This window comes from Engystomops pustulosus, chromosome 2, assembly GCF_040894005.1.
Source record: "Engystomops pustulosus chromosome 2, aEngPut4.maternal, whole genome shotgun sequence".
In the NCBI taxonomy this organism is placed as follows: Eukaryota; Metazoa; Chordata; class Amphibia; order Anura; family Leptodactylidae; genus Engystomops; species Engystomops pustulosus.
In genome coordinates, this window is record NC_092412.1 from 198,506,579 (window position 1) to 198,518,813 (window position 12,235).

The 12,235-nt window shown below is 38.7% G+C and overlaps 1 protein-coding gene across 1 annotated transcript; it reads right to left on the reverse strand.

Annotated features, from left to right (window-relative positions):
- Nucleotides 1-387: 387 nt before the first annotated feature.
- Nucleotides 388-11,977, reverse strand: NYX (nyctalopin). Its single transcript, XM_072133151.1, has 3 exons — nucleotides 11,722-11,977; nucleotides 10,503-10,579; nucleotides 388-2,428 (listed from the first exon to the last, which is right to left on the reverse strand). Exons 2-3 carry the CDS (start codon nucleotides 10,522-10,524, stop codon nucleotides 1,056-1,058), a joined length of 1,395 nt encoding a protein of 464 aa, XP_071989252.1. The 5' UTR covers nucleotides 10,525-10,579; nucleotides 11,722-11,977; the 3' UTR covers nucleotides 388-1,055.
- Nucleotides 11,978-12,235: the final 258 nt, after the last annotated feature.

Consider the following 12,235-nt stretch of genomic DNA (forward strand, 5'->3'; position numbering starts at 1 on the left):
CTTGTGATGCATTTTAGTAAAACAGACTCTGTTATTCAAGATTCACATGTGAGCACAGTATAAAGGTTAAGAAGCAAGTATCTGTCCAGGTTTATGTAGATTAGTGTCAGGATCTGTGGTACTAGATCCTCTATACCACCGCGGACGATGACGTAAGCCGACACCTGGGACCAGAGTCTAGGTGGTACCCAGTTTTCACCAGAGCCTGCGGTAAAGCAGGTTGGACTTGTTGCGAAGTGGTACCACCAGGTCGTTCCACAGGAGTGACTTTGTCCGCGGTGGCGGCCAAGGTGTAGTACAAAATCGTCAGGCAAATTCGTAGTCGGAGACAGACAGGAGGTCGAGACAAGCAGCACGGGATCTGAGTCAGGAACGGAATCAAGGTCACAATGGGAATTCAGGATAATCACAGAGGGCTTGGAACACAGCTTTCTCTCAGGCATGGAAGCACAAAGATCTGGCAGGGGACATAGGAAGGGGCTGGAACTTATAATGGCAAGCAGCTGGCCAGCACCAATTAGCAGTGTGCTGGCCCTTTAAATTTCACAAAGCCGGCGTGAGCAGTGCAGACATTGTGGGGATTGCCGCTAGAGCCAGGAGAGGTGAGTGAGAGGCCTGGGTACACGGAGGCACACGGGTGCGCCTGCGACCCGGGATATGGGTCGCAGGGGCACCCGTAACAATTAGTTCCATATAAAAAAAACTAAGCAGGCATGTAGATTATGAAATTCAGATTTTCATTATGAAACATGTGCCTAACAGCAAATAATTATAGTCCACATAACATGTGCCTATAAATGCAGGCACATTCCTTTGATCTTTTTTGCCATAATAGTTTTGGAATAAAAATATAAGAATATTTTATTTATAAAATAGTTTAAAGTAAATTGAACACATGAAGAACTTGAACACATGAAGAACTTTTAGTATTTTTTTCAAGATAGTTGGTGTATACTTTTAAAATTTAGTCTTCAAAGCAGAAAAAAAGTTATTTATGAAAGTTAGTAAGCCGCAATAAATGTTCAAGAACAAGTCATGAGATCCATATTGACAGCCTAAAATATGATATTTGTGAAATAAACAAAAAAAATCATGGGTGGAATGCTCTGTGCTAATGGAAATGTAGAAGCCTTGCTAGTTACGTTATATGTGCCATTATAAAAACTTTCTGTCAAATTTCCGAGATCTTCATATCTTCCTCTGGGCAACAGTAGTTTGGAGATTAGATTGCTCAATTTTGATTCCATAGTAGACTGGAGTGGTTCTGTAGGAAGGGGTATATAGTAGGTGAAATTTAGCTCTGTTGGGTCCAGGCATATTCCCTCAGCGGACTTTTGAAAGAGAACGCTGCTTAGATCGATACCTGTCAATGATGAAGGTGAGGAACATGGTATATCTCGAACAAGTTTGTAACTCTCCATCCACTCTCTTAGCCATTCAATTCTACAGTCACACTCCCATGGATTCTTGAATAGGTATAGCCTTCCTATAAAATACACTGGTCTAAAGACCTCAAAGGGTAAGGTCGTCAAATTGTTACTATTTAAATGCAATGAAACTAAGCTGGTGAGATTTTCAAAAGCTTCTTCTTCAATGAAGCTTATCTTATTTCGGTCTAGATACAGGACTTCCAGCTCCACCAAATCTTGAAACCAAACACGTGAGACATTTCGTATATAATTCCCACCCAAGTTTAACATCTTTAGTTTCTTCAGCCCTTTGAATGAGTTTTCGGGTAGTTCATTCAGTAAGTTGTCATTAAGAAAGAGATACTCCAATTTCTGACAATCTTGAAAAGACTTATCGTGGATTACATTTATTTTATTGTCTTGTAGGTTCAGATAGGTTAGATTTGGTATGTCTTGAAGAGAGTTATAAGCCACTGCCTCGATCCTGTTACTTTCCAGATAAACGTGAGTCAAGCTCTGCATTCCTCGGATAGCTCCTGGAATCCTTCGAAAGTTGTTTTGAAAAAACATAAGTTCCCGTAGTAATGGCAGATCAACAAATAGTCTGTCTGGGATGTTGAACAAATTGCAGTCTGCTAGATCCAACTTCATTAGTTTCTTTAAAGCTGAAAAGGTTCGAGTGTGCAGATATCGAATGTACTCATTATGGGCCATTTTGAGCTCAATCAGATTGGGCAACCCTTTGAAAGCCCCAGGAGTAATGAAAGATATGTTGTTGTGACTCAGTGAGAGAGATTTTAACGAAGGCAAAGTCCCAAAAGCCCTTTCAGATAGAAATTTGATATTGTTTTTATCTAGGTTAATAAAAGAAGCTTCACATGGAAATTCATTAGGGATCTCCAGGAGTCCTATTCGATCACATAAAACAGAACAGTTTCGTTCCTGTGTACAAACACAGCTTGATGGACAGGAACGGAAACAGGCCCACATAGCATAAAGTGGCTGGATGGAAAGAACAACTACAAGAGACAAAACGTAAAGAAAACATAAGAAACCAATTCATTAAATGACTTTATAATGGTATGTACACAGATTATTAGTATTTTAAACATAGTTTACTTGTACCAAGTTGGCCTAACTGTTAATACACATTTCATATGACAAAAGTAGCTAGATAATTCTTCCCATTGATCCTGCACAAGGAAAGATATGGCAAAAGCAGGTAGAGCATAAGTTTAAGCCGTAATAGTGAAAGGTGGCTGAAGGTGGCCCTATAGCATTTTGTATATTCTAAGATGTAGATTTAAAGTGGTTGTGTGGGTGTTCAAAATATATAGGTGGCCTCGGGGGGAGGTTGTGAAAAAAAAACATATATTTTCCTTCTCCGCCGCTCCCATTGCCTACCCCGGGACTGTGCCCCTGTTTGTTTGTATAGAGGCAGTCATGCTGCGCTCAGACTATTTCTGCCTGCATGGCACTCCCACCCATCCACAGCCGCCACATACAGCATTAGTTTTAATGCATATGTGTCATTATGCTTTCAATAAATCAGCCCTGCTCCCCTGCTCAATCGGTGTTGAGGTGGTGTAAGGGGGGGAAAAAGTCACAATTTCATGCACCAGGAATAACAGCTTTATGCCAACCAGGTACTTTGTGGCGAAAGTACCTGTGCTTTCCCCTTTCTTATATGGGTAAAAGACATTACTACATTATTATTATTATTATTATTATTATTATTATGTAATTACTACATAAAATACACTCATGTTTACATTGAGTTACAGAGACCAAAAATTTATTGTGGATTCATTTGGCACTATATTTTTTACTATAATTCATCTTAAATATGGGAGCATATTTTAATTTAAAAAAAAATAAAAAACATATTTTAATAATTGAATGTGCTTCTACCTAATCATTGTTCTCAAAGATATCTCAATAGCTTATGAAACAAGCAAAACTTTTCCCTATGCAACCTAAATGCAGCAGACAGGCTGATTTCATTGCTAAGCCACCACATGGATATATCTACCTTGTTCCATTTCTTGCACTAGCTGCCCATCTAGCACATTAGCTACAATTTAAACTTTCTCCAATCAAAATCCCTCTAAAATGCTGTTCATCCTCGCATCAGCTCCCTCATATCTGTCTAGTACTACTTTCCTTTGCACCTGTGACTTTAAACTTTCATCCTACGAAAACAGTACAAATCACTCTATCTGTAGGCCTCATTTACATGACCGTATGGGGCATCCGGAACAGAAATACTTGAAAAATAGGACATATTGTGTCATGAAAACAGTACAGTGCAAAATACTGAATGGGGCTATATGATACACGTATATACGTCCATTTTCATATGTTTGTGTGCATGGGGCCTAAAACTAATTTTTCAAGATGCACCTGTTTTCTGGAATGTTTTACCCTTGGCAATCAGATTTAGGCCTCATGCATATGACCATGTTCTTTTTCCTGTTCTGTAGCAGTAATAATATATACATTCTTGATAACAGTGTTGAATACAAAAGAGGGCACTATTGCTTTGAAGGACACAAGTGGGTGACTATATAATGCACAATTACCAACTGGTTAACCATTTGCTATTTAAATTGGGAATAACTGTCCAATACTGTGTCCTTTTTCATTATGTTATGCCTAGTATTTACAGAATTAAATGAACTGGCCGTGTTAATATATGGCAAGTAGGATTATAATATTGTAGGATTTTAGGAGTACAGGCAAATCCCTCGGAGATGATTTATGATACTTCACAGACAAGCAGCTGTCCTCTTCCTCATATTCATATACATTATGGAACACCTAAATAATTATGTAAATTTTAATAAGGAAGATTACAGAAAGGAATTAATGTAGGTTTGAAACTCTGACTGTGAGTGTATAATATGCAATAAGGCCATCCATTATGCTGCATGTTTCTAGACTGGCTTTACGAATGGCATTTTTAGCTGGTGACAGGTTCCAATAGCCTATGCTGTGCTGATTTTAAAAATGCCTTTGTCAGCATTCTGAATCAATTCAGTACTTTGTAAAAGTTTATTTCATATTACGTGTCTCCCTCCCAGAGTATGGTGAGTCCTGGGGGAAGGGGGCGCATGACAAGAAGCGGGAGCTTGTGGTGGTGAGCTGTGGGGGAGTAATGGGAGGTAAGGGACAGAGGGAACTGAATGAGTGTGGAAGAGGGAAAATGCAAGAGAAAACTGAGGCACAGGCTGTTCCAGCTGTACCCCAGGACTCACCACATGCTGCTGGTATATAAAGTCTTAAATACTACTGAAAGTACTCAGAATTCTGACAAAGGCTATTGGAACCTGTCACCAGGTACAAATGACATTTCTGGTCACAGGTTTGCTTTTAAGTCTAGATACATACAGCTTAGTGGATGGCCTTATGGAATAATATACACTCACAGTTAAGTTTCAAACCAACATTAATTCCTTTCTGTATTCAACATAGCTTGGCAGGGATGTCGAAACAGGAAAAACTGATTTAAGGCTTCCAAAGAAAAAGTAAAAAATCTTCAAATACCAGAATTCATGTGGTTATGCAGTTTGAACAAATAAGGATACATGCAGAGGAATGTTACAAAATCATCTGTGAAAAACGGCCATTAATGTCTGTTTTTCGCAACCGATTTGCATCCGTTTTTCACAGATCCGCATAAACTATGGTCTTTGAGTGATCCTTGAAAAACTTTTTAAGGGATAGGTTGCAGGGTCCATTAAAATAATGGCCTTGGGCACTTATCCATTAAAACGCATTTTATGTACCACATGAGCCAATTGCATTTAGCTCAGCTATGTGCCATCTATTCTAAAAGCGGATGGCACAGTCTTGTGCATCTGCCCTAAATGTTATTGTTTATATGATGAAAAGTTGTACAGTTTCCCGTTATACTTTCTGTATTAATTAATTAATTCTTTATAGATTTTTACATTTGTTTACTGTCATTCAGTATGAAACTTTGTTATTTACTTCCAGTGGATGAAAATCTGTCCATGGTCATCTTAGAATCACAGGGGGAGATTTATCATTAGGCAGGATTTTGAGCAATTGTCCATGTGTTAGACTGGCAGGTTTCCTACAGTCGGATTTATAATCCGAAACATGTGCAGTGATAAATGTCTTCTGATATGAAGCTGTGTGTGCTGTATGTGAATAGACTGTATGTGAATAGACTGCACCAGTCGCATGTATGTTTCACCTCCGCTCAATTTCTGCCGTTTTGGAATGTTTTTGCACAGGAAATTCTCAGATACCTCAAACATAAAATTGAGCAAAAACTTCCCACTGTAGTAGCAATGGACCCACATCCACCACCTCCTATGTGGTGTAGTTTTGCGGATAAATTTGCTTTCTTTTGAAAATTCTCAGTTGATAAATGTGGTGTTGCACGGTGTTGCACACTCTGTGGTGTATTTTTTCCACCATTGTGTGACTTTAGAGTTGCGTTTTTTTCTTGCTAAACCCCCCCGCAAAAACGATGTTTGCACAATTTGTGACAATTATACGTCAAGAAGAAACATAGGACTAATGATAAATCTCCCCCACAGAGAGTAATCAGAGTTGGGTGTTATAACGAGCATCTGTGTCATCACATGACCACGGGCAGAATTTCATCCGCTGACAGCACACGGAGATCCAGAAGTAGATTGTGAAATTGTACTAGTTAGGCCTCATGCACAAGAACTTGTACTTTGGCCGAGAGTTACCCGCATAAACTGAGGCTATCTTAAGGCCCCTTTCACACTTGCCTTTTTCACACGTGTTTTCTGCGCGTGCTTTTGACGCGCAGAACTTGCATTGCACTCTGACCCGTTGTAACCAATGGGTCTTTTCAGACTTGCATTTTTTTCACACACGCGCGTTTTTTTTTTAACGTGCATTTAAATCTCAACATGCTCTACTTTTGCAAGTCACGCGCATGAAAAACGCACCATACAAGTCTACGGAGATGCATCAAAAATGCATTGCACTCTGAGACACTTGCAAGTGCAATGCAAGTGCAATGCGTTTTTCACGCATCAATTGCCATAGAAAAGATAGAGCTCAGCCCTGAGTCCATTTCACGCGCATTTTCTGCATGTGAAAAATGCATTGAAATTGCATTGAAATTGCATTGAAAACGCGCGTGAAAGACTGAGACACTGAACAAACTGACTGAAAACTGATTGCACTCTGATGCAAAATGTGCGTTTTTCACTGACCAAACCCTAATAGCGCCCTGATCAGACTCTGACGTGATCTGCAACGCAAGTGTGAAAGGGGCCTCAGGCCCCTTTGACTTATATTGGACATGTTCACTGCGGCGTGAAAGTTCCAACTACCTGCACCCCAAAAGTTTGGGCAGATCATATTTCTGCGCATTTTCTTTATGCCAGCACTTCCTGTGGACATTGGCGCATTTGGCTCATAAAATGCATGTGTATGGATGAGGTTTTATAGAGCCTTAAAGTAAGTCTTGCCTACTGTCTACTAATTTTACAATTTTTGGTGCCTACAGTATAGTAATTAGCAACATTTCACATGAATTATAAACACATGAGTATTTTGGGGTGACACATTAAGGACTTTGAAAATCCAGATAGAAATTGGCATGTAATCCATATGGAAAATCTGAGCCTACTTGTGTTGATTTTCCCCACCTTACCAGCATGAACACTTTTTTTTTAATGTTTTGGCAAGTTACCAACATACACTCACCGGCCACTTTATTAGGTACACCATGCTAGTAACGGGTTAGACCCCCTTTTGCCTTCAGAACTGCCTCAATTCTTCGTGGCATAGATTCAACAAGGTGCTGGAAGCATTCCTCAGAGATTTTGGTCCATATTGACATGATGGCATCACACAGTTGCCGCAGATTTGTCGGCTGCACATCCATGATGCGAATCTCCCGTTCCACCACATCCCAAAGATGCTCTATTGGATTGAGATCTGGTGACTGTGGAGGCCATTTGAGTACAGTGAACTCATTGTCATGTTCAAGAAACCAGTCTGAGATGATTCCAGCTTTATGACATGGCGCATTATCCTGCTGAAAGTAGCGATCAGATGTTTGGTACATTGTGGTCATAAAGGGATGGACATGGTCAGCAACAATACTCAGGTAGGCTGTGACGTTGCAACGATGCTCAATTGGTACCAAGGGGCCCAAAGAGTGCCAAGAAAATATTCCCCACACCATGACACCACCACCACCAGCCTGAACCGTTGATACAAGGCAGGATGGATCCATGCTTTCATGTTGTTGACGCCAAATTCTGACCCTACCATCCGAATGTCGCAGCAGAAATCAAGACTCATCAGACCAGGCAACGTTTTTCCAACCTTCTACTGTCCAATTTCGATGTGCTTGTGCAAATTGTAGCCTCAGTTTCCTGTTCTTAGCTGAAAGGAGTGGCACCTGGTGTGGTCTTCTGCTGCTGTAGCCCAACTGCCTCAAAGTTCGACGTACTGTGCGTTCAGAGATGCTCTTCTGCCTACCTTTGTTGTAATGGGTGACGATTTGAGTCACTGTTGCCTTTCTATCAGCTCGAACCAGTCTGCCCATTCTCCTCTGACCTCTGGCATCAACAAGGCATTTCCGCCCACAGACTGCCGCTCACTGGATGTTTTTTCTTTTTTGGACCATTCTCTGTAAACCCTAGAGAGGGTTGTGCGTGAAAATCCCAGTAGATCAGCAGTTTCTGAAATACTCAGACCAGCCCTTCTGGCACTAACAACCATGCCACGTTCAAAGGCATCAAATCACCTTTCTTCCCCATACTCATGCTCAGTTTGAACTGCAGGAGATTGTCTTGACCATGTCTACATGCCTAAATGCACTGAGTTGCCGCCATGTGATTGGCTGATTAGAAATTAAGTGTTAACGAGCAGTTGGACAGGTGTACCTAATAAAGTGGCCGGTGAGTGTATATTAATTAACAGTTCTGCTGAAGTTTCTTGAAAAGAAAAGGCCCTTAGTCACGTGATTCTAAACCTTCATGATCAATGTGATCATGCTGTCCTGAATGTTTTATTCTAAAACAGTTTTATTCAGTCTCGATCCATTATTGTCACTCCTCAGCTGTTCACTGCCATAACATGTTCTCTGCATGGATGGATTTTTCAATGCTCCAGCACATTTTTAGAATGACCACATTGTAAGATGTACTCCTTTCGTCACTGCCTCTGTGCTAAGTAGGAGAGAAAAGGCAGTGACCAACCAGGTGTGCAGGTCACATTTTGTCCAGGCTTAGTGTTTACACTTAGATGTGGCCATTCAGTGCATCTGAATTATTTCCCTATTCCTCCACATGGATCCATTTGAGATGAATGCTGTGCATATGGCTCCCAGTGTGAAGCCACGGGGGACAGTGTTTCTATACAGCCAGCCTTGTGTACTCAAGGCTTTAGATTACTATGAATGTTCTTTGTTATTATCCAGGAAAGGTAAGAGAAAAAACACAATATTCAAAGTCATTAGATATGCATACATAAATGTGACATTTTTGAAATTGAATTTTCGTTTTCGTTTGGTTCCTTTTTTTCTAAATGTACCATTTTCTGGTATGAGGTGAACGGGTGAAGACAATATTATAAAGTTTGAAAGTTTGATAACCATGAAAGTTCATATGAAAGGCATCAGCATGTATGGCTGTCATTTCCATGGAAACAGCTGTAGCAAATGGGGTCATTTAAGATGTGCATATGCTGAAATACAAAAGAGTATGAAGTAATGCACAGCGGAGAAAGACTGATAAATAAAAAGGTTCCATTTCTCCGCTATAAAGGCCTTCTGAAAGCATCTAAATTCAAGAGTGAAGCTCTTTGAGTGGTTCATGGTCAGAGCTCTTTTGTATTTACTTCAGATGGAAATTCTCATTTACAGTCTTTTGTTTTGTAAAATTCATGATGCATCTACAATAACAGAATTTATATTATGTAGACTGTATGGAAGCTTTTATAAGCTGAAGAAACAATCTGATTCTCTGTGAAATTAAAAACTCATTGAATGTCTTTTAAGCGGTAGGAAATACTGTGACAGATGTCAAGTGTCCACAGGGATGATCAAACCACAAAGATACCCCTTCCGCTTCAACCTTGAAAGAGTCTTCTCAGACTGTCTGCGCAGTACATGCTCAGAGCCTAATGCTGAATACACATGATCTTAAAACGTGTGCTTAAAATGGGCTGCAAATAGGGGGGATATTTCAGACATAGGAGCTGAGCGGCCATACCGCAAATTGGGGCAGGAAAAGGACCACCTATAATTTGTGGTTAGCTCACACCAGCCTTTGACTTCCTTTACATTTATGCAAACTGTGGGCAGTGCATACAGTAACTTCACTGAGTGCCAATGGCTTAAAAAATGAAATAAGGTGTTTGATAAAAAATTTACATCTGAGAAAAAATACTTCACTTTGCTTTCTTTTTGCAGTTTTTGAAGCCAAAACCAGGATTTGATCATAAATAGCAATCATTTTTGAATATAGTACTTTGTCTCTTTTTGTCAACCCACTTCTGGTTCTTTAGCTTTAGCTTCCAAAACCACAGTAACAATTTGGGCCTTGCCTTCAGAAAAAAAGGGTATACTATAGAAGGCCACAGATTTGCCTTCCTATCCTTTACAGATAACAAATATAAAAAAAGAGAAAAGGGGAAATATGTGAAAGCAATTTTGGAATTCTATATGACAACCACTTATATAGTAACTTGTTAAATTTTTCAGATGAGAATGATTTTGTACAATTATTTGTATTACTTCTTTCTTTTTTCTGTTTGAGGTCAATAAGATTTTATTGATGCCAAGATAACAAAAAAAGAACAAATGATTTGACAATAATTTGTCTCTGTGCCATCTGTTTTAGCACAGACACAAGGATGTGCTAAATGCTTAGCTTTTTAATGAATCTGTGTCCAAGGCCATTATTAGAATGGACTGCGCAACCGACCCGTGAAAAATTAGAGCATGTCCAATTAATGAGTTCAATATTTTATTCAATTTCCTTAATAGGTAAATTAGGAACATTAAGTTAGATATTCAACATTTCTGACACTACATACACAAAATTAATATTAATGAATACTTACCATACAATATGTTGGCAAACATTACTTCTTCTAATACACCAGGACATTTCAGAACTGATTAAGAAAGGGACCTTTATCTGTAATATAGAGAATAGTTACATTTCAGCGCAGGCATCTGTATATTACATTGAAATGAAAAGGTTGTTGGCAAAATATCATAAGTCACATTCTTTCTTTTGAATCCTATAGCAGTACATTTTTAACTTTACAGAAAGTCCCTAGATATTCTTATCTTCTTATTTCTATGCTGTGTACAGGACTTCAGATACAGGAGAAGCAAGTGAAGAAAAAAAAGGCACAGATAAGTACATTCTAAAGTTTACTAGTTTATTATTACCTCCACTATTCATTTCTTCATTTTAAAATTGTTTAGTGACGCTTTGAGATGTTAAACTGTAGAGTTCCCTCTACATAACAAGTCAAAACAGAATAAAGGACTGCCTATTAACTGAACAACTCCATTGATAGAGTACTGACTGGATTCTATACAAATACACAGCCTCCCCACCACCCCTCATCCTGACACTCACAGATCTAGCTCGACAAAGGTCATGTAATGACCAAGACATTGCCTCAATGTGTTGATCTGCTCCTCACTGTGATGATGTTATTCTTAAAAACTGTATGGTGAAGGCTTAAAGTGAAAAAATGTTTGTTCTTGAATTAAAAGCATTTGCATTTACACAATCCAATGTATACATTGGATTGTGCCATGTTACAACATATCTATACAAAACCAATCATTTTAAACTTACAAATTACTAAATGTGCAATATTATTATTTTATTCTACAAAGTATTTTAATGTGAATACAGCAATTATTTAATTCAAAGTAGCTCCTCTCTCCCATAAATCTCCAGTGAGCACTAATATATTCCCATGTTTGTCTGGTGCTGATGTTTGCCTTATGTGTATAAATACTTTGTACATACTAATACTATTTATGGAGATATACAGAAAACATGCCATTATATCTCAAAATAACTGAAGGGACACATATATTCTCAATGAAACTATGTGTAATACACTCGTGAAGGCAAAATTCTCCTTAACAACATGTTTAACATCCTAAATGCACAAAAGTCATATATCTAAATATATATAGAATTAATTAGGCCATTAGACGAAATATCACTTTAAAAATGCATTGCTTCTGTACCCTAAAATTAAAAAAATGACTGAAGACTCCATTTTATAGGGAACTCATTAGTCATCTTACCTTGTATTGTGGTCAGGTGTTTCTGTTGTTACATGTCTCAGAGATTATCCTTCTCTCCCTTCCATCTCTGTCCGTTTGGTTTGTTCGTCTCTGAAAGTGATCATTTAATGGTCCTTAAATCCTCTGTATCAAATGAGGATTATGTGAGAGACGTAAGAATGTGATTGCTTGAAAAACAAGACACGGATTGCTGATAAATCAATCTGGTCTCTGTCTAAAATAACATGACTGCCTCTTTTGGCTTGGATTCATGTAATGAATATAGTATTGCCATAAATACATGGAGCAATAATGTGACTTATACCGTAAGTGGAGTTGCTATTTTGTGAATTCATAAAAAAAATATCATTTATGTAGGATCTTCAAAAGGAAAAAATAAAATCTAACAGGAGTTGTATCATATATGCATATCCATCAAGATCTTATGGCTCCAAGTTTGCTCTGGGTTTTCACACAGTATGGGTGCTGCTGATTTTAGCAGAGAGTAATACAGCCAGTCCCCTGACGTGTTAAG

Bases quoted from the DNA above. Each gene is read 5' to 3' on its own strand.
- NYX (XM_072133151.1), bottom strand. From the start codon at position 10,524: ATGTTTGCCAACATATTGTATG. The intron at 2,429-10,502 runs GTAAGTATTCAT...TGTCTCTTGTAG, and splicing joins GTTTGCCAACATATTGTATG to TTGTTCTTTCCATCCAGCCA.